Source organism: Primulina eburnea, chromosome 13 (genome assembly GCF_022965805.1).
Source record: "Primulina eburnea isolate SZY01 chromosome 13, ASM2296580v1, whole genome shotgun sequence".
Taxonomy (NCBI): Eukaryota; Viridiplantae; Streptophyta; class Magnoliopsida; order Lamiales; family Gesneriaceae; genus Primulina; species Primulina eburnea.
The window spans coordinates 801,376-825,620 of record NC_133113.1 but is presented as its reverse complement, the minus strand read 5'-3'; the positions used below and the strand labels follow the sequence as shown (position 1 = coordinate 825,620).

At 33.9% G+C, this 24,245-nt stretch overlaps 1 protein-coding gene across 2 annotated transcripts; it reads right to left on the bottom strand.

Moving 5' to 3' along the window:
- Positions 1–3,689: 3,689 nt before the first annotated feature.
- LOC140810812 (cold-regulated protein 27-like) lies at positions 3,690–7,097 on the bottom strand. Of its 2 annotated transcripts, none has more exons than XM_073168707.1 (5): positions 6,834–7,097; positions 5,920–6,063; positions 5,533–5,665; positions 4,149–4,255; positions 3,690–4,066 (listed from the first exon to the last, which is right to left on the bottom strand). In XM_073168707.1, exons 1-4 carry the CDS (start codon positions 6,942–6,944, stop codon positions 4,173–4,175), a joined length of 471 nt encoding a protein of 156 aa, XP_073024808.1. In that variant the 5' UTR covers positions 6,945–7,097; the 3' UTR covers positions 3,690–4,066; positions 4,149–4,172. The 2 variants fall into 2 exon arrangements, with proteins under 2 accessions (XP_073024808.1, XP_073024807.1); XM_073168706.1 differs by having other exon boundaries at positions 5,533–5,812; positions 6,834–7,029.
- Positions 7,098–24,245: the final 17,148 nt, after the last annotated feature.

Genomic DNA, 24,245 nt, shown 5'->3' with positions numbered 1-24,245 from the left:
TAATTGCATATATATATATATATATATATATACACACACACACCATACCACCTACATAAAATCTCGATATAGCAAAAACTTTTATGAAATATAAAGATATATTAATTTCTCGTGTTTTAAAAGTATTAGCACACATATCTGATATCCATGTGTTTTCAAATTACGAGCATACAAATATTTATCTTAATGTGTTTTCAGAGGTACGTGTGTTCAAAATTTGGAAACACTAAGTGTTAATAATTAGGAGAGATATTTAGCAATCTCACCGTCTGATATGCAATGTGATTTTCCTTTTTTATTTTTTTATTTCATTATTTGCAACTCCTTTTTTTCTTATGGTCAGATTTGCTAACAATTTGTGAAGTTAATGTTTTGCCTTCTTTATTTGAATAAGAGTAAGATGTTCCCAACACGTTTCTTATCCTTTGGTTGTGTTTATTTGATTTGATAAGATTAATAATTCAATCTAGGGCTGTAAACGAACCGAACATGTTCGTGAGTTTTTCGAGCTGGCTCGATAAATATTCGATTCGTATTCGAACTTATCGAATTTGAGCCGAACTCGAACACGTTCGAACTTTTTTTCGAGTCGAACTCGAGCCCAAATTATTTTGTTCGATAGCTCGCGAATAGTTCGCGAGCCTTAATATTTTATTAATATATATATATATATATATATATATATATATATATATATATATATATATATATATATATATTTCGAATATTTCGAGCATTTCGAGCTTTCAAACCTTAATATCCGAGCAATAATTCGAATATTTCGAGCCGAACTCGAACTCGAACTTTATTTCGAGCCGAGCTCGAGCCCAAATATTTGAAATTATCGAACTTCGAATCGAGCTCGAACTCGAATATACCTATTTCGAGCCTGACTTTTTTACTATTATTCGGCTCGATTCGGTTCGTTTGCACCCCTAATTCAATCCAAACAAATTTCTTAGTTGCAACTTGTGTATTAATTATTTGTAGAGATGTCAATGGGGCGGGTATGGGGCGGGTTTGGCTAAACCCAAGACCCTCCCTATGAAAAAAACTTTGACCCATTACTCGCCCCGCCCCGGTTAAATATTCTTCCGACCCATCCCACTCGAATACGAAACGGGGCCGGGTAGACCCGTGAGACTCGATTTTTTTTAAAATAAAAAAGTAATATTTCTTCTTACATGACTAAATTATGAAACAGACAGACATCTGAATACAAGATTGGGGAAAATTAATTCATGTTTTCGACTACACTTGATAATAACAAACAAAGTATTTTCAAGACATAAAAAATTATATAAAAAAAGAGTTGCTAGCTCTCCAAAAAAATCTTGACATCTCCAAAAATAAGTCATGACATAATTTAAACAGATCAATATAAAATCAGTGAGTAGGCAATATTTAAGTCTGCTAAGATGAGGACCAACTATCTTCCACTATTGCTAAAAGCATATTCAAATGCAATAGTTGACATAGGAATAGCTAAGATCATTATGGTTGAGGTGAGGTACTAAAAAAATGAAAATTAATAAAACTAAAACCCGAAAAAATTTATATCTACATATATGTGGCGGGTATGAGGCGGTTATTATAGAATCCATGACCCACCCCATATCCAGACAGGTCTGAAAAATTGGACCCGAGACCCACCCCATAACCCATTTAGTATGCCCAAACCCACCCCATACACGCGGGTCCATTGCGGGTCGGGGTAAAACCCGGACCCATTGACATCCCTAATTATTTGGTAAAAACTTGTGTGAGACGGTCTCACGGATCGTATTTGTGAGATGTATATCTTATTTGGGTTATTCATGAAAAGATATTACTTTTTATGCTAAGAGTATTGCTTTTTATTGTGAATATCGGTAGGGTTGACCCGTCTCACAACTTAAGATCCGTGAGACGATCTCAAATGACACTCACTCTAATTATTTGGAGTGTTATCTACTTTCCAATTTTTCTTAACGACATTCCATCTTTAGTTCTCATAGCATATATTAACAATGATACTCTTGTATTAATTATTCTATTTTGAGTAAATTTATTAATGATGAACTCAATTGCTAAAATAAGTTATCTAAAACATTAAATACAAAAAAATATATGCACAAATTAACTAAACAAAAGTTACGAATGAAATTTATTAAACTAATTATCACTTTTCTTTTGGATCAATTTGTTACTTATTATTATTATTTTTAATCTTATTTTTAAGTTATGTTTCATTCTTATTATTATATTTCAATATCTTTATTGTAAACTAAAAATATTAAAATTTGAAATTAATTAAAATATCTTATTAAAAAATATGGCTATTAAAAAGTTAATATTTTTAAAAAAATCATTTTATCATATTAGTTAATATATTTTGGTACAAATATTTCACAATAAAAATAAAAATTACCATCAGTTAATTTTGAAATATAGTGTATATCTACATCAAAAAATATAGTTCACAATAATATCTTTACGTTATTAAAATCATACAGTTTATCTATCGATATTTTGTAAATAGAAATAATAAACATAACAAAAAAAAAAACACTTTTAATTTCATATTTTAAATATTGATAAATCAAAATTTTGTAACACGAACAATTTTTAAGTAATTTATGAAAATAATTAGCTAATAATTTGCATAACTCTTCTTAAACTAGGGATAATAAAATATGAAAAATAATATGGTTTCATATTAAAAGTATTTTCTTTTTCGATTTTTTTAATGCATGATAGAATATTATAATAAATAACCGAACTTTTAAATGTTTTAATGCGAAATATACTGCACTTGAGCTTTTGGAAGTAAATCAATTCCTAATAGAATAAATCAATTCCATCATTAACAAATATACTTGAAATAGAACAATGAAGAAATGAGTATCATTGTCAATTTATGTGTTATAAAAATACAAAATGTAGTGTATTTAACAAAAAATTGAGGGTAAATAATAATCTCCTAATTATTTATCATATATAAATTAAATCGTTAATATATTATAATAATCAAATCAATTAACATATTATCTTCTACTTCTTTATTTGATTCATATTCATTATTTGTTTTAAAAAAAATCAAAATAACAATTTATAAACTTTTCAAAATTTAATCTATCAAACAAAAAATATTATTATTTTTTCAATACTATTCAATATTTTACTCAAATATTTTAATAATAATAATAATAATATTCACTTATCAAAATAGTAATTTATCAACTTTCCAAAATTTAATAGATGAAACTAAAAATATTATTATTATTATTTCAATATCTTACTCAAATATTTTAATAATCACAACAATATTCATTTATACAATCTCACCACTTCACTAAACGCACCCAAAATTTTATATTATTAAATTAAAGTATTAACCATTTCAACAACTTTCATAGGTGAACAAAAAACAAAAACTTTTATCATGGATAACGGATGAAGATATTATGTCGAAAAATACAATATGACATTGGATTTTTTACAAGAAAATAATATATGAAAAGATTATTATCAAGCCGACAAACATGCAAGTACTCGATAAGTTCGAACAAAGCTCAGTAACTATCGTCATTCACATATTGCTAATGAAAAAATTTCGTAAATTGGTATTGAATTTAACGATGAAGCAACACAGATACTACATTGATAGTTCTCAACACAGTGTGTACATTTGGCCAGAAAGTCGCATAGAGTGAATGAGTGCCCAGTTGTTCCAGGCGGCTTTACATAAATATAGATGTATATTCATCTGGATCTATATCTCATCAACAAATCAAACGTTTGAACATATGCAGGCGAAAAATTCGATTACTATTGCGAATGAAAAATATGCACAGACCGGTAAAATATCATAGCAAGCGAAATTTAGTCAGCTGGTGTTATTTCAAGTGACCTAGATGGGAGTTGCTTTTGTTCCTTCCACTATGTATGGTCCGAGAGCAAACATTCAAAGCTTTCGATCTTCTCTATTGTCATCGTGCAAAAGTAAAGTGAAGAAGTTTTGGTTTTGTTCCACGAGATGAACTGCTTGATTGTCTGTCAAATATAATTTCCTAGGAGACACAATCTGAAAGAAAAATGGCACGTGAAAAAGAGACCTAGCAGGTTCTTGAATATAAATAAAAGTTCTGATCAATTCGAGACATTACTTATCCATGACTTGAATCATCAGCTTATGCTGATTTAATATTATTCAGCCCAGGCCTGAGATTTGGTTTGTCATTATCTTCTTTCACATAATTCTGACCCGTGCCCTCTGCAGGAAATGAAAAATTTCTAATTTTACAACACAGTGATAAATAAGATAAATTAAGCAATCTGATTCCTTTAGAACTATCATATAAATGTTATAAATTTGTTGCACAAATTGAAAGGAAAAGAAACAGAGAGGAGACTGATAGATAAGTTAGAAATAAAAAATAAAAACAAATCCTCAAATAAGACGTTCGCAAAATAAACATTAGATTGTGTTGTGAGCAGTCTTCTCCAAAACAAGCAATTTTTGTACTTCAATTTTCAAATACCATTTTATCTCCAGAATTTTAACCTGGTTGACTTCTAAAATGAAGAGGTCTGAACATACAGCAGTAACTATGAGCCTCATATGTATGGAGTGCCTATACTTTGAGCCTAGTCCATATAATGTGTTTTTTGCATTCACCTCTCATCTATTTAATAAATTTGACACTTACTTCCCTTGCATGCTTGATAAGAAAGATAAGTACCAAATACAATAAATACAGGGAGGTGAATGCAAAAATCCCATTTCCAATTAAACTTGATTCTCAATTTCTTCACTATTTAAGGTTCGGGAAATGGTGAAGTCCATGGTAGAAAAATAAACTTTCATTCGGCTAACCATCTAGATCACTTAACACCATAGCGCTCGTCTAAAACCACATTGTTAATGAAATAAGAAATTTAGAAACTTTAAGTTTCTGAAATGATTATAATAAGAAATAAGAAGAGAAGTGTCAGGCACGCTATTTGTCGACTCATCATCCTTACCACAGAGACAGTGAAGTTTGTATATGTTTCCAAAAAACATGCAAATGCAAATTTAGTAACAGAAGACAGAATTATGTGAGAAATGCAGCCAAATTTAAGAAATATATCTCATTCAGGTTTCGATCTGTAACATGAACCAGTCACTTGTGAAACTCAAACGGGAAAGGAACAAAAGAAGATGGTTCCGACTATTTAGTCAGCTGCCTGTGCCAGAAAAGTGACGTGCGATGGGAGAAATGAATGTTGCATGGCTAAGCAAGATTAATAAATCGGAAACATCAATCAGATATTTTTGCAAAGTTGAATATGTATTCTAACCCCATGAATGCTTTTTTTCTAAACCAAATAGTAAAATACCTTCGAATACCCAACATGATTGGAACAATGAATAACAGAAAGCAAAATCACACACACAAATAACAGTTAAGGATGGCTAGCAAAAAAATTAAAAGTATTGCATCCATTCTCAAAGAAACTATAACAAAATAAGGAAACACAGTTGTCTACTGGTTGAGTTGAAATAACCTTTCATCGAGTCAAAAGAATTGGAATGGTACAGGTTCATGGCAGAAGCTTCCTGTGAACATGTAGCCAATCCATGAGATATAATCCCTTTTCCGCTTGAATGTTTTTGAGTATCGGAAAGCTTCTGAAAGCCCTGCAAGTCAGCTGATGGTGAAGGATGGTGAATCCCCAGATTCTTATAATAATATATCCGTGAATTTTTCATAAAGTTGTGAGATTCAGCTGAAGGGCATGAAAGCGGCTCATATCTCCTATGATCAATGTTTTGCCAACAGCCATACTGTAAAGTAGTAAACTGGTAAAACTTTAGAAAAATAGTGTTTCTATTTCCCTATTCAGTCAAATATGTAGCTAGGAAAGTAAATTAAAAACAATAATTTCTTCAACCTGCTCGGGAGAATTTATTGGCTTCTTTTGAGTCATATTCTTGTTTACCAAATCCCTTGACTCGTGAAGCTGTGCGACAAACGACCCTTCCAAATTATTAAGATATGAGTTGTGCTTCTCATTCGTCCATGCCGTGCAATTGTCCTGCATAAAAAAAAAGGAATGAGAGAGTGCTCTTTAAATACTTAAGGACGAACTTCTATTAATATTTATAGAGGAAAATCCATATGGATGCATCTTTCCCCTGTACACTCTATCGGAAAGTACTTCTAAAACAGAAGCCCAGCGAAAAACATTAGACAAAACAAGCAAAAGCACAAATCAAAAAAACCTACTAACTTTCAGAAACATGTTAGCAACGGACAATAAAGCTTCAATTCTTTATCATTCCTTTCCCTGTTATATTGGTAATGCAAGAACCCGCACATATTATCAAATACAAATATAATTTCAAAGAGACAGAACAAGTTCAAAATTGGCCACCGAAGTTTAGATCCCTTATACACCTATTTGGCTTTCATTTCAAACTCGGGAAAACCAATAAGTAGACTACTTCGCACAATGATAATGCATTTCAACCACACAACACTAAGACAAAAATAAAAAGCTTGATGCAACCGATCGATTATGTAACTATCAAATATCTTGTTCCTCTTAATTCTACAGCAATCCGCCCCTTCAGTTACGTACGCAAGCACCGAAAAAATCTAATACCAACGAATCAAGCCTAAAAAACAGCTAGAAACGTGAACCTAACTACATAAACTTCACATTCAAATCTTAATTCAAACTTAACCACATAACTCTACAGTCAACCAGCTAAAAAAAACCGAAAGATTTGATCTAATAAAATCTTATGCTACCAAATCAAGCCTAATAAAATTTCAAAGAAAAGAGAGAAAAACTCGGATTACCGGAGTAACGTTCGCGAGGCGACGCAATATATCTCCGCGGGTCAAGGACGACACCTCGGCGTTCCACGGCATCAAATCATCAGCGGCGCCGGACAGGAGATTTCGTTCCATTTTGGGATGGAATTTGTCAACGAGAAAGGGGAAAAAATATCTGAATTAAACTAATGGAGGAAACCCTCCATATAGAAGAGAAGAGAGAGCGAGGCGGTTTGATCGAGAGGTGGGCTCCACATGGAAGCGCTTTTACACGTGTCAATAACAGCTATTGGTCGTCACGTCGGACGAGATATTATTCTCGAGCCAGATATTTTCTCCCCGCGAGTGCGTTTCCATCACGCGCATGCCTATTTGACTAGTTGCCTATTGCGCTGCTACTATTCGTGCGAAAGGAGGAAAATATCCAACTGACCTATAAACAATTTTTTTTAAATAAATAAACAATTTATTATTCAGTTTTTTTTATTTGATTGATTTTAAAATAGATTTAAATTGACTAAAAATTAAGCCAAATATTCAATTTGGTTTGGTTTAACTTCTGATCACTCTTAGTTATTATTTATATATTTGGTAAAGCCACAAACGTTTAATCATATATTTTCAATTAGTTTTATTTTAAAATTATATATTTAGATTTTTTTTCCAAAAAGAAAAATGTTAATTCCGCGAATTGATTTATTTTTATCGAAAACGAAAAGGTTTGTTTGTTTTTTAAGAAATGATATAAAAAAGTCCTTGCATTTCTTCTTGAGTGGGTCTCATATATTCCCTATGTGCTTCAACTATGTTATTTTGTTTGAACTTTGAAATTTTTATTTGATTGGAGAAATGATAGATGCCGCAAAAATATACAATTTTTTTTACCCAAAATTAAAAGAGTAGGTCTCTTATGATACGGTCTCACGAATCTTTATCTGTGAGACGGTTTAATCTTAGCGATATTCACAATAAAAAAATAATATTCTTAGCATAAAAAGTACTATTTTTCATGGATGATCTAAATAAGAGATATGTCTCACAAAATACGACTCGTGGGACTAGGGATGTAAACGAACCAAACCGTTTGTGAGCTATTCGAAGCTCGATTCGATAAAAGCTCGTTTGAGCTCGTTAAGATAAACAAACCAAACTCAAGCTCTACAGTATTCGGTTCGTTAGCTCGTGAACATGTTCGTGGGTAAGTTCATGAGTAATCTTTTACATGAAAAAATAATAGTTTTAATATTTGATTTATTGATTTTGCATATTATTTATGAAATATATAGAAAAATCTATTAAATTTATTTATTATAATAAATTTACAAATTTTACTAAGAATAATATATTTTTCTTTAAATATATAATTTATTTTTTAATTAATTTAATGAAAATTTAAATGTATAATTAATATTTATTAAGCTTGTTTAGGTTCGATAAAGGCTTGAATAAGCTCGTGAGTCATGCATAAATTCGTTAAATAAAGTTCAAGCTCGGCTCGATTATAAACGAACCAAGCTCAAACATTCAAGAGTTTAGCTCGGCTCGACTCGATTACATCCCTACGTGGGACCATCTAATACAAGTTTGTGACAAATTAAAAAAGCTAATCCCTGACAACTACCTCATATTATGTGTTCATCAGGCCCACCAAGTCTTGGATATTTTTTGAAACTATGATATTATAATATAATATAATTATATATATATATATATATATATATATATATATATATATATATAATGAGCATAAAAAATCGAACAGATTGTGTACTATTGGACAATGAAGTGTTAAATATCCGAGGCTTGCATCATGGTGTGGAATATGTAAACCAAAGCCCAAGTTCTCGAAAATTCTTGACTTGAACACGCCGATTGATCGATATATAATAATCAGATTGTGGCATCCATAGAAAAAAGAAAAAAAAGAAAAGAAAAAGAACGATATAAATCATAAGTGGAAATATATATATGAATAGAAATAATGAGAAAAGAAAGAATAAGTCAATATTCATATGTCATTTTTTTTGAACTCGATCGCTTTATTTATACGGTGTGGAGAATACAAATTTTTAGAGATATTATATTGACGTATTTATCATGTTCACAAATTTATAATCATCTATAACAAGAAATTATTTTATGGCACCCCGCTTAAATAATTATTTGCACAATAATCGATTCTCGAAATCTCCATTTGGAAAGATGGATGTTTTGTAAATTCACCATGACTCAAATGTTACGTTGTTAAAATATTGACAGTAAAATCTTGTGAGAAAAATCTGATCGAAGTCAACAAGTACAAAATTGTATACTTTCTTGGGAATGCGTTTCCCAATATAGACGATTATATCACTTCATTGGGTTTCATATTTATTTATATTTTCGGTTGATGACCTTGCAGTATCACTGATATACATTCATAATTTTATTTAGTGACCTACATAATTCATCATTGAATATCAAGTCACTATTTATAAAAAATTTAACAATTAGTATATAATACTTTTTCAAGAGCATTACAAAATATGATTTGGATTTACCAATTCAAATTGATAATTTTAAATCTTGTATCATATTCTTTAATAAATTGCAACAAATTTCAATCATAATTTTTTTAGATTATCAATATAATGGATCATATATCATATCTTAATAATAAATCTATTTAAATTCTCAATATATTATATCATAATCATGTTTTTTTTTAAATTTTCAACGTATTAGATCTTAATAATAGATCTCTTTGAATTTCTCATTAATCTTTCAATAAAATCAGATTGTGCTATTTTAGAACCATCAACATTATAAGATCATGATACTTAATGGGCACAAATGTATCAATAATTATAATTGTGTTATTTCTAAAGAACCGACAGATCTCTCATAAAATTGAGTATCAACGACACATTGTTCTTCTTCATTAGCATCAACAAAATGATATTTATTTTCATTCTCAATTAGTTACGACATCATGTTGATGTATAAATTGTAAGAGAAATATAGATGAAGAGAGAGAATGAGGAAAAAAGAATGAGTCATACCAGGTGTGATTTTCATTGAACTCAATCACCTTATTTGAACAAAAACTTGTGTAAGACGGACTCACAAGATCATATTTTGTGAGACAGATATCTTATTTGGGCATGAGTATCCATGAAAAAATATTACTTTTTATGCTAAGAGTATTACTTTTTCTACAAATAAGGGAGTATGTCTCTTATGAGACGGTGTTGATAAGCACGAATTAACCAATATGATCACCGACATTTAAGTATATTCGTCTCACAGATAAAAATTCGTGACTGAATTTTTGGTTAATTAAAACTTGAGATTTTGATTACAGACAAGCTATAAATCACCGACATCTCGACTGAATTTTCACTCTCCCGATATGATCAACATAAACATGCCCAATATAATTTATAACCAAATAAACATTTTTTGGAAATCAAATACTAGAAGTAAATTCAGTCAACAATTTCATTTAAAAAAAATGTTCATGATCGTACTATCGAATCATTTATACACGTTGAGAAATATTAATCGACATATGATCCTATGTTAACATTTAAGTATTTAAAACAAGTGTGTTACTAAGAAAGTACAACTTAGCAAGGCATAGCACACATTGATGAGACATTAAATCACATAGGCCTAGTCATCAATAAACTTAATGGCCAATAAATGTTAAATTAATCAGTAATTTTTTTTAAAAAAAATTGAAAAGTTCATTCATAAATCACATGTGATGAAAGATAATTTTTTTTATAATGTGAACAATAATAATTTGAAACTAAACTCCTACATGATTGATTTGCACATTAAAATATAAAGTATATTTAAACATATGTTTATTGAAGTAAATTAAATTTAAAATGATATCATGAATGTGTAAATTTACGCACATAACCGATTATAGCCAATTAATTTCAATTAATTTGATAATATTAGTTATTACTGATTACATATCATGGATATATGTAAATTTATGTGCATTAAATTGCATAAGCTCAAATTATATAATCAATGTTTAAATCAGTTATCTATTATAGAAAAGATATTATAGATGATTATGATATTGTTACATATTCAAGTTCTGTAAATCTACTCTATAAATAGGAGTCTCCAATGATGAATAAAGCACACAAAAATCATTTTCTCTTCTCTATATTCTCTACTATTCACAACACGTTATCAGCACGAGTGCTCTTCAAGGTAAAATTTATAAATAATTTATTCTTATTCTTGTATGGATGCCCTTGAAGAAACACAATATTTAGATTTAATATTGATGCTCCCGAAGTAGCACAAATTATAGATTTATATTGATGCTCCTGAAGAAGCACAACTTTTAATTTTATGTTGATGCTCCTGAAGTAGCACAACACGACTTTATGTTAAAGATATTGATAGATCTATGAATAAAATATAGATGAATAAGATTTATCAATATTTCCGAAGAATCTTGATCTAAAATCATAAATATCTATCAATATCTATAAATAATATTGATATAAAATATAATGTTATCATATTCTTGAAGAATTTAGATAACTATCATATGTTTCGACAATATTCTTGAAGAATATTGATTATAAATGTATTGTTGTTTTGATTCAAGTTTTTTTTTTTTTATCATATCTTGGATTGCTTGTTTAAGATTTATATTATTTGGATTTTGATGTTTTAACTAGTCGCTAAAATATTGTGTGAATACTAGTATTTACCACTTTCATGATAATTTTGAGTCAATCACAACACTATGTTTGATATCAACAGAACCATAATATTTTAGATTCTTGAGACTTTCATCTTCTCAAATTAATAAAACCAAATCTCACCAAAATTGGATATATTCGACTTTCAAAAATTGTTGATCAAAAATCTAGTTTTTGACATTTAAAATTTAAACCACTTACTTTCGGAATTCTCACGAATCACGATTCAAGGAAAACGAGTTTTAGATTTGAATTAGAAAATCAAATCTATTTGTAATTTGAAATTATTTGACTTCCAAATAATTATAAAATATATAATATTTTGATTTCAAACTATTTAAAACAATAAGTGTATCTCTCTACCTTTTCCTAATTAATTTTTATTACAAATATAAAAATGTCATCTTAAATAATAAACATTTTTATATTTGTGCATAAAAGGGTTTTATTTTTTTTCTTTAGTTTATAATGGTACAATTTGTAATTAGTGCAATTTGTAAGAGATACATAAATTATTAATTGAGCACATCTCAATGTACACCTGCATCGATGTTAGTTTAACAAATAAAATAACAAAAATTTCAAAATTGCATAGTAAAAGTAGTAACATGCATAATTTGTTATAATATTTATTTTCAATAATAGTAATGCAATTCCTGAAGCGAATGCTAATTCCACTCAAAATCATAACAATGAAAGTGGACGTGGACGTGGACGTGGACGTGGACGTGGGCGTGGGCGTGGACGTGGCCAAAGAAGATACTATCAGAAACAAAATGGGAAGAAACATAAAACAAGCCACCAGCAGTGGAATTCCAATAATGAAGAAGCAAAGGAGAAGAGTTTCAAAGTATATGAAGAAAAATGTTATAGATGTGGAATGAAAGGGCATTGGTCTCGTACCTGTCGTACGGCAAAACATCTTGTGGATCTATACCAAAAATCAATCAAGGAAAATGGAAATATGGAGATAAATTTTGTGGACAATGATGATCCAGTTGATATAACTCACTTGGACGTCTCTGATTTCTTTGCTAATCCAGATGGAAATATAGATAATTTGATTGGTGGTGGTGTGTTAGAAAATAATAAGTAATCACTTTCATTGGCCTTGTTCCTACTTTGAATTTCTATTGTTTATTAGGTTATCGTTGCCTCGTTTTTATTTTGATGTTCAGTTCATGTTTAGGATTTGTGATGGAGGTTTATTTTGTTATTCAATAAATGTTTTCATTATTCAATAAAATATTTCCTTTGAAAGCTTTACACATTATTTATTGAATTTAGCTTATTGAATTATATTTTTATTTTAGATTAACGATGAAATATCAGGATGAATGCTTAGTGGATAGTGGTACAACACATACCATTCTTCAAAATAAAAGGTATTTTTTGGAGTTAACATTAGCTGAAAATAATGTTACAACAATATCGGGTGCATCAAAAATTATTGAAGGTTATGGAAAGGCAAAAATCATTTTACCAAATAATACAAGCCTATATATTGAAAATGCCCTATATGCGAGCAAATCCAGTAGAAATTTGCTTAGCTTTAAAGACATCCGCCGAAATGGATACCATATTGAAACATTAAATGAAAATAATTTCGAATACCTTTGCATAACATCTATTATATCTGGCCAGAAGCAGATAAAAGAAAAATTATGTGCACTCCCTTCTGGAATGTATTTTACAACAATAAAAACAGTCGAAGCAAACATTGTCACAAACCAGAAGTTTGTTGACCAATTGTGGGGACCTGGACGCTAATCATCTTCTTAATCATCATTGGGACGAATTAATCAATTGTAATAAACATGGTCTAAATTTTTTTTAAATGCGGAAGGTAATGGAATCAAACTCCTATATATATCAGTATAAAAGTACAAATCTGATAAAATATACAATCATACATACTCAGGTTCAACAACTACTATCAAATGTTTAAACCCTAGCTCTAGTCCAAGTCCGGTATCACCACTCTTATCTCAGTCTGTCTTCATCTCTGTGACCCTGTACCTGTCCCACCTGTTGTCATGCACACATACAAACAAGACAACAGCTGGATAACTCCGGTAAGATATAAATATCCCAGTATAAACAATGTATTAAATGCAATCATATAAATCATATATAAAAGCATAAACAAACATAAAAACATGTATTTAGTGTGACTACATGAATCAATGACTCGTGATCTACTCTTATCTTATCTCAATTCTAGGGATCTCAATCTAATTTAGACTTTGGTATGCTGTATCGAGTGTCTGAGATAGACGTCGATCTACATCTAAGGCTCTTCGATACACCGTAAGTCTAGAGTCTTATCGGTTCTGAGAAAGACTCGGCGGTTCTGCCCTAGCTAGGCTGTCTGCCCTAGACTCGGACTCTGACTCTGTTCTAAGTCAATACATTAACATATCAATCTGATAATCTGCAAATATCAATGCAATAAAATAAAGTATGTGATTTAGAGAAACTCAAGTCAAACCTAACTCGAGTTGTGCAATCCCGAATCAACATTTATTTATACCTTTCTTGCTGTCGCTCTGATACAATCGAAGTCTCGATTCAAAGTCTGTCACTGTTCAATCTGGCAATGACAATATCAATATATTCTGTATCAATAATCAAATCAAATCACAACATCTCTGTTTTATCAAATTCTGACAGTACAACAGTACAATCTGGCGATACTGATAATACTATATCAGTCTATATCAATTCCAATAATTTACAATCAATCACCATACAAATCTGATACCATTCCGCAGTCCATTTCATTCTGAAATTCATAACAATTCCATAATCAATCCGTTTCTTAATCTGACTTCGATTCTACTCTATCTAACATGTCAAGAATAACATATATGACGTGTATTCAATTCTAACAACATCATAATTTCAAAACATGTCAAAACGTAATAAAACTTACGTCCCGTAGTAGCCTGCGTTGGTAGGAACACAGTGTCGAAGTTGGATTTAAAATCTAACGGACGGATTGATCGTAAATCAATTTCTAAAATCAAGAAGCAATTCTTTCCTCTAAATTCGATTTTCCTTTCTTTTCTCTGAAGGAACGATGTATATATATATATCACGTTTCATGTATTGAAACGTGTTATCTTTTCGTGAATTAGGGTCGGCGCTCGAGCGGTGCAAATCTACCGCTCGAGCGCGGTATCTTCTGTCCAGCAATTTCAAGTCCCACCCTTGGCGCTCGGGCGGTCAAAATCTACCGCCCGGGCGCCGAACCTTCTGCCCGTGACGTGAATTACCGAAACATTGGCGCTCGGGCGGTTGTTTTCTACCGCTCGGGCGCCACTAGTTCTGTCCCCACATTATGTAATTCATAAGTTTGGCTTAATTCGATCTCGTAATGGCCCGGCTATAATTATATCAATTCAACTTCAATAATCTGTGCTTAACATGATATAAAATCTAGGGCATTATATTTTCTCCCCCCTAAGATACGATTTCGTCCTCGAAATCACAAGCATTCAATCGTATCAATAAGGAGTATATATATATATATATATATATATATATATATATATATATATATATATATATATATATATATATATATATATATATATATATATATATATAAACTGTATACAAATTTATATCATCTAAACAACTCTGGGAATTCTTGTCTCATATCTGACTCAGTTTCCCAGGTAGCTTCTTCTATACCATGACGAGTCCATTGCACTTTTACAAGTGGAATTGTCTTTGTTCTGAGCTGTTTTTCTTTGCGATCAATAATCTGAATCGGTTTTTCAACATAGCTCAGAGATTCATCAAGCTCGGCCTCGTCTGGCCGAATAGCATGTGAAGCATCAGGAAGGTTTTCCTTAATAACGATACATGAAAGACATCATGTATCCCAGATAATGAAGGCGGTAAAGCAAGTCGATAGACACGATCTCCTATCTTCTCGAGAATCTCATAAGGCCCAATGTATCGTGGAGATAATTTCCCTTTCTTGCCAAATTTGACAACTCCTCTGAAAGGTGAAATCTTCAAAAATACTCGGTCTCCAACCTCAAATACCAATGGTCTACGTCGAACATTGGCATATTTGGCCTGTCTGTCTTGTGCTGCCTTCATTTTCTTTCGAATTAGCTTCACTTTTTCTGTCATATCTCTGATCATATCTGGTCCAATCTCAGGAACTTCAGAGATATCATCCCAATAGAGAGGGGATCTACACTTCTTTCCGTACAACGCTTCAAATGGTGCCATCTCAATGCTCGTCTGATAGCTATTGTTGTACGAAAACTCACAAAGAGGCAATGCATCTTGCCAATTAGTGCCAAAATCTAGCACTACTGCTCTCAGCATATCTTCCAATGTCTGGATAGTCCGCTCTGACTGTCCGTCGGTCTGTGGATGATATGCGGTACTCTGATGTAACTTCGTACCGAGAGCCTGCTGCAAACTCTGCCAGAAGTGCGAAGTAAATCGAGGATCACGGTCTGAAACAATCGAATTCGGCACTCCATGTAATCTGACCACTTCCCTGACATAGATCTCTGCCATCTGGTCAAATCTGTACGTCATCTTGTACGGAATAAAACATGCAGATTTGGTCAATCTGTCAATCACGACCCAAATCGCATCACAACCTCGGGAGGAACGCGGTAACTGCGTCACAAAGTCCATGGAAATGTGATCCCATTTCCATTCAGGAATGGACAAACTCTGTAATAATCCTCCTGGTTTCTTTCTTTCTGCCTTCACCTGTTGGCAATTCAGGCATTTGGAAACAAATTCGGCGATATCAGTCTTCATTTGTTTCCACCAGAACTGTCTTTTCAAATCATTATACATCTTTTTGCCATCAGGATGAATACTGAATCGACTGTTGTGCGCTTCTGACAATATCTGTCGTCTCAAATCTGAAACATTCGGCACAACCAGACGATTATTCACATACAAGACGTTATCACGTACCTGATACTCTGATAGATGTCCTGCTCTAACCATCGATACTGATTTCTGTACATTCTTATCAACTTTCTGAGCTGCCTTAATTCTTATAATCAGTTCAGGTTCTACTTGCACCGTATAAAGTCTCAACGGTCTATAATCTGTTTCAAATTCTAATCCAGACAAACAGCAGTCTTCTATCAAATTTGAAACACCAATCGTCGATAAGGATAAAGAACATACCTTTCGACTCAGTGCATCAGCTGCTGCATTAGACTTTCCTGGATAGTATTTGATTTCACAATCAAAATCTTTAAGCAAATCAAGCTATCTTCATTGCCTCATATTCAATTCAGATTGTGAAAACAGATATTTCAAACTCTTATGATCAGAATATATCTCAAACTTCTCCCCGTAAAGATAATGTCGCCATATCTTTAATGCAAAGACAATGGCTGCCAATTCTAAGTCATGAATTGGATAACGGGTCTCATGTGGTTTAAGCTGTCTTGAGGCATAAGCAATAATATGCCCTCGTTGCATCAGCACACATCCCAACCCTCTGTGAGAAGCGTCGCAATAAACCACAAAATCACCAGTACCGGATGGAATAGTCAACACCGGTGCACTGGTCAACCTCTTCTTCAACTCCAGAAAACTGGTCTCACATTCTTCAGACCAAACAAATGGAGCATTCTTTTGAGTCAACTGAGTAATTGGTTTAGCTATACTCGAGAAATCTTTAATGAATCGACGGTAGTATCCTGCTAAACCCATGAAACTGCGAATTTCGGGTACTGACGTTGGTCTTGGCCAAGAAATCACGGCTTCCACCTTACTGGGATCAACAGATATACCATCTCCAGATATAATATGACCCAGAAATACTACATGTCTTAGCCAAAACTCACATTTCGACAGTTTAGCATATAATTTCTCAGCTCTTAAAATTCGCAATACAGTTCTTAAATGCTCAGCATGCTCACTCATATTCTTCGAATAAATCAAAATATCATCAATGAATATAATCACAAATTCATCGAGATATTTCTGGAATACCCGGTTCATCAATCCCATAAATACAGCCGGAGCATTCGTCAAACCAAACGGCATGACAATAAATTCATAGTGTCCATACCTGGTTCGGAATGCCGTCTTTGAGATATCAGAATCTCTGACTCTCAGCTGATGATATCCCGATCTTAAATCAATCTTGGAATATACTGAAGAACCCTGCAACTGATCGAATAAATCATCTATACGAGGCAAAGGATATTTATTCTTTATCGTTGCCTTGTTCAGTTGCCGATAGTCGATGTAGAGTCTCATCGAACCATCTTTCTTTCTTACAAATAATACTGGAGCACCCCAAGGAGAAACACTCGGTCTTATGTACCCCTTGGCCAGTAAATCTTCCAATTGATCTTTCAATTCTTTCAGTTCAACTGGTGTCATTTTGTACGGAGCTCTAGAAATCGGGACTGTACCTGGCATCAGTTCAATGCTGAAGTCTATCTCCCTAACTGGAGGTAATCCCGGGATCTCATCTGGGAAGACGTCAGCAAACTCACGTACCACTGGCAGATCTGCCAATGCTGGACTCGACTTCAGTAAATCTACTGAATTTACAAGGAACCCTTCTGCTCCTTTCTGTAATAATCGAGTCATAGATAATACGGATATTAAAGGAATTCTCGATCTAGAACCCTTACCGTAAAATTTCCACTCTTCAGCCATATCTGGTCTGAATCTCACTATCTTGTGGAAACAATCAACTGTCGCTCTGTACTTGGTTAGCATATCAATACCGATAATACAGTCAAAGTCAGACAATCCAAGTACGATGCAATCTAACTCAATCTCATGCCCGTCATACTGTAGTACACAATGGTTAACCGAATTCACGGATATCAAACCTATCCCCAAAGGCGAAGATACCGACACTACAGTAGCTAAAGACTCTACAGGCAATGCATGACTCAATGCAAATCGTTCTGAAATAAATGTGTGTGAAGCACCGGTATCAATTAATACGTAAGCAGGATAACCACATAAAGAACAGTTACCTGCCACAACGTCATCTGGTGCTTCCTGGGCCTGCTCCTCTGTCAAAGCGAAGACTCTGGCCTGCTGTCTCGGAGGCTGACCAACTGTCTGGCTTCCTCCTGGCCTCTGCTGTGACTGAGCTGGCGCTGGCTGAAATGTATGAACAGCAGCTGATCGTCTCTCAGTCTGTGCTGCTGATCCCGATGACTCGGCCCCCTGAGCTCTCTGCAAACCTTTCTGTGGACACACTTTAGCAAAGTGTCCCGGCTGTTTACAGAAATTGCAACTACCAGTCACTCCCTGGCATTGCTCGGTTGCATGTCTTCCTCCGCAAGTCTTGCAATAAACTCCAGTGTAACTCTGGCTCAGTCTGGAACCACCGGAGCTGGAAGAACTACTCCCCGATTTCTTGAATTGTTTTCCCCTGGCTTTCAAAAATTCTTTCTTTCCTCCACTACTGCTGCCACCCTCGAATCTGGGAGGTGGTTGCTGTGGTTTCGGTGCTGGAGGCACAAATGAAGCCCCTTTCTGTCTCATCAGACCGGCTTCTGCTCCATTAGCTCTGTTCAGGGCATCAGTAAAATTATCCGGTCGCCCTGTGTTCACCAATGTGAAAATGTCGGGGTTCAGGCCGTTGATGAACTGATCAGCTGTAGCTTCTTCGCTGTCCGCCACATGTGGAGCAAATTTCAGCAAGGAAGAGAACTTTGACACGTACTCCTCTATGTTCATCTGTCCTTGCTTTAGATTGGCAAACTCCGCCCCCTTGTCCTTCCGGTACGACACTGGAAAGAATCGTTGATAAAATTCAGTTCTGAATATATTCCAGGTGATAATCGTACCTCTATGCTCCATGGCTCTCTTCCTCGTAATCCACCAGTCCTTGGCAACGTCGTGTAACTGGTGTCCAATTAATTTCACTCTCTTCTCATCTATATACTCCAAGGATTCGAACAGCATCTCAATATCATCGAGCCAACTCTCGCATTCCACAGCGTTCTCTGTTCCTTTCAAGGTCGGCGGATGAAATGACTGAAATCGTTTCAGTAACGTTTCCATTGGAGTCGCTGTGACATCCATTGGAGGATTGGATGTACTTCCCTGTTCTGGTACTCGTCTCGGAGGCATATCTAATAATCAAATAGATTAGTAACAGATACAACAATTCTGTTTCAATCCTCCTCTGATCATCTTACTGCCGATCTAGAATCAGTACTGATCCAATCTCAATAAAACATATTACTATATCAAATCAGATAAACAAGTAACATGTAATAGAGCAGTAAGACATGCTAGCATTCAAAAGCAGGAAAGAAAACATCAATCTACCCCGCTCACTAGCCTCTTCTATCTCAATCTAAAGGATCTATCGCTCTGATACCACCTGTTGTGGGGACCCAGACGCTAATCATCTTCTTAATCATCATTGGGACTAATTAATCAATTGTAATAAACAGAGTCTAAATTTTTTTTTTAAAATGCGGAAGGTAATGGAATCAAACTCCTATACATATCAGTATAAAAGTACAAATCTGACAAAATATACAATCATACATACTCAGGTTCAACAACTACTATCAAGTGTTTAAACCCTAGCTCTAGTCCAAGTCCGATATCACCACTCTTATCTCAGTCTGTCTTCATCTCTGTGACCTTGTACCTGTCCCACCTGTTGTCGTGCACACATACAAACAAGACAACAGCCGGATAACTCCGGTGAGATATAAATATCCCAGTATAAACAATGTATTAAATGCAATCATATAAATCATATATAAAAGCATAAACAAACATCAAAACATGTATCTAGTCTGACTACATGAATCAATGACTCGTGATCTACTCTTATCTTATCTCAATTCTAGGGTTCCCAATCTAATTTAGACTTTGGTATGCTGTATCGAGTGTCTGAGATAGACGTCGATCTACATCTAAGGCTCTTCGATACACCGTAAGTCTAGAGTCTTATCGGTTCTGAGAAAGACTCGGCGGTTCTGCTCTAGCTAGGCTGTCTGCCCTAGACTCGGACTCTGACTCTGTTCTAAGTCAATACATTAACATATCAATCTGATAATCTGCAAATATCAATGCAATAAAATAAAGTATGTGATTTAGGGAAACTCAAGTCAAACCTAACTCGAGTTGTGCAATCCCGAATCAACATTTATTTATACCTTTCTTGCTGTCGCTCTGATACAATCGAAGTCTCGATTCAAATTCTGTCACTGTTCAATCTGGCAATGACAATATCAATATATTCTGTATCAATAATCTAATCAAATCACAACATCTCTGTTTTATCAAATTCTGACAGTACAACAGTACAATCTGGCGATACTGATAATACTATATCAGTCTATATCAATTCCAATCATTTACAATCAATCACCATACAAATCTGATACCATTCCGCAGTCAATTTCATTCTGAAATTCATAACAATTCCATAATCAATCCGTTTCTTAATCTGACTTCGATTCTACTCTATCTAACATGTCAAGAATAACATATATGACGTGTATTCAATTCTAACAACATCATAATTTCAAAACATGTCAAAACGTAATAAAACTTACGTCCCGTAGTAGCCTGCGTTGGTAGGAACACAGTGTCGAAGTCGGATTTAAAATCTAACGGACGGATTGATCGTAAATCAATTTCTAAAATCAAGAAGCAATTCTTTCCTCTAAATTCGATTTTCCTTTTTTTTCTCTGAAGGAACAATGTATATATATATATATCACGTTGAATGTATTGAAACGTGTTATCTTTTCGTGAATTAGGGTCGGCGCTCGAGCGGTGCAAATCTACCGCTCGAGCGCGGTATCTTCTGTCCAGCAATTTCAAGTCGCACCCTTGGCGCTCGGGCAGTCAAAATCTACCGCCCGGGCGCCGAACCTTCTGCCCGTGACGTGAATTACCGAAACATTGGCGCTCAGGCGGTTGTTTTCTACCGCTCGGGCGCCACTAGTTCTGTCCCCACATTATGTAATTCATAAGTTTGGCTTAATTCGAGGACCGGCTATAATTATATCAATTCAACTTCAATAATCTGTGCTTAACATGATATAAAATCTAGGGCATTACACCAACAGAGCTTCAAATTATGGCATGATCGACTTGGTCACCCTGGGGCAACAATGATGCGCAGAATAATAATTAACTCACATGGACACCCTCTAAAGAACCAGAAGATTCTTTTACACAATGATTATCCATGTGTAGCTTGTTCACAAGGCAAACTAATTATAAGACCTTCCCCTACAAAGATTGATGTTGAAATCCCAACCTTTTTGGAGAGAATTCATGGGGATATTTGTGGGCCTATACACCCACCATGTGGACCATTTCGATACTTCATGGTATTGATTGATGCGTCTACTAGATGGTCACATGTTAGTTTGCTTTCAACTCGAAATATAGCTTTTGCTAGATTACTTGCGCAAATTATTAAATTACGAGCTCAATTCCCAGATCACTCAATCAAGACAATTCGTCTTGATAATGCTGCTGAATTTAAATCGCATACATTTAATGACTATTGTATGTCAATAGGGATTTCAGTTGAGCATTCGGTTGCCCATGTCCATACACAAAATGGCTTAGCAGAGTCATTTATTAAGCGTTTGCAATTAATTGCTAGACCATTATTGATGAAAACCAAACTTCCATCATCTGTGTGGGGACATGCCATATTACATGCTGCATCATTGATTCGTATAAGGCCAACTAATTATCACCAATACTCACCCTTACAACTTGCTTATGGTCGAGAGCCTGATGTTTCTCACCTTCGAGTATTTGGTTGTGCAGTACAAGTCCCTCTCCCACCTACACAGCGAACCAAAATGGGCCCACAACGTAGACTTGGGATTTATGTAGGATATGATTCACCATCTATTATTAGATTTTTGGAACCTTTAACAGGAGATTTGTTTACTGCGAGATTTGCAGATTGCCACTTCGATGAATTGGAATTTCCAAATCTAGGGGAAATAAAGTTGTGTCCCGAAGAACAACAAAAGATTTGTTGGAATGAGAAAACACTATCTCATTATGATCCTCGAAATAATCAATGTGAGCAAGAAGTTGAAAGAATCATTCACTTGCAAAGAATTGCAAATCAATTGCCCGATGCTTTTGTTAATACAAAGAATGTGACAAAGTCACATATACATGCAGAGAATACCCCTGTAAAAATTGATGTCCCCATAGGACCAGCTATTATTCAACCTGCAAATGAACCTAAAATACGCCAGAAGCGAGGTCGACCAATTGGTTCAAAGGATATTGTACCTCGAAAAAGAAAGGTACGAGATAAAGAAAATTCAAAAGCTCCTGAAGAGGAAATCTTGGATGATATAGTAAGAGAGATCAATGAACCAAACTTGGATAATATTATTCCTGAAGAATCAAATTCTCATGAAAATAATGATATTTCAATAAATTATATATCATCTCGAAAATTGTGGGATCGAAATAACACAATTGTTGACAATGTCTTTGCCCTAAATGTCGCCCTTGACATCATACATAATGAAGACCCAGAACAACAATCCTTTAAGGATTGTCAACAAAGAGATGATTGGCCAAAGTGGAAGAAGGCCATACAAACTGAATTAGACTCACTAGAATAACATAAAGTGTTTGGACCTGTAGTACGAACACCTGAAAATGTAATCCCAGTAGGATATAGATGGGTTTTTGTACGAAAGAGGAATGAAAATGGTGAAATTGTAAGATACAAGGCCCGACTCGTAGCCCAAGGTTTCTCGCAGAGACCTGGAATTGACTATGAGGAAACATATTCACCTGTGATGGATGCCACTACTTTTCGATTCCTAATCAATTTAGAAGTATCAGAAACTCTTGATATACGACTTATGGATGTTGTAACTGCTTATCTTTATGGTTCACTTGATAGTGATATATATATGAAAGTGCCTGAAGGATTCAAACTATCGAAAGAAAATGATGAAGCGCCCAGGGCTATGTTATCAATAAAATTGCATAAGTTTTTATATGGATTAAAGCAATCTGGTCGCATGTGGTACAATCGTCTTAGTGAATATTTGTTTAAAGAAGGATACACAAATAATGCTATTTGTCCATGCGCTTTTATTAAAAGAACAGATGCGGGTTTTGCAATTGTGGCAGTATATGTTGATGATCTAAATCTTATTGGCACTCCAAAAGAGCTTACTAAAACTGCCAATTACTTGAAAAATGAGTTTGAGATGAAAGATTTAGGAAAGACAAAATTTTGCCTCGGATTGCAAATTGAACATTTGCAAGAGGGAATATTTGTTCATCAATCATCATATACAGAAAAAATATTAAAGCGCTTTTACATGGACAAGGCACAACCATTAGCATCACCAATGTTTGTTCGATCACTTGATGCTAACAAAGATCCTTTTCGACCACCTGAAAATGGAGAAAAAATCGTTGGTCCAGAAGTACCATATCTAAGTGCCATTGGTGCACTGTCATATCTCGCAAATTGTACTCGCCCAGATATATCATTTTCTGTTAATCTTTTAGCGAGATATAACTCATGTCCAACCCGAAGACATTGGAATGGTGTAAAACACATATTTCGTTACCTTCGGGGTACAATTGATATGGGATTATTTTATTCGACAAAATCAAAGTCTCCTTTAGTCGGATATGCAGATGCATGATATCTTTCTGATCCACATAAAGCTAAATCTCAGACATGTTATGTGTTTAC

What these genes read in the sequence shown, in the direction of transcription:
- LOC140810812 (XM_073168706.1), bottom strand. Translation starts at nt 6,944, where the DNA reads ATGGAACGAAATCTCCTGTCCGGCGCCGCTGATGATTTGATGCCGTGG. An exon ending in GCCTCGCGAACGTTACTCCG is followed by an intron (nt 6,064 to 6,833) that starts GTAATCCGAGTT and finishes TTTTTTATGCAG; the next exon opens with GACAATTGCACGGCATGGAC. An exon ending in CAATAAATTCTCCCGAGCAG is followed by an intron (nt 5,813 to 5,919) that starts GTTGAAGAAATT and finishes ACTACTTTACAG; the next exon opens with TATGGCTGTTGGCAAAACAT.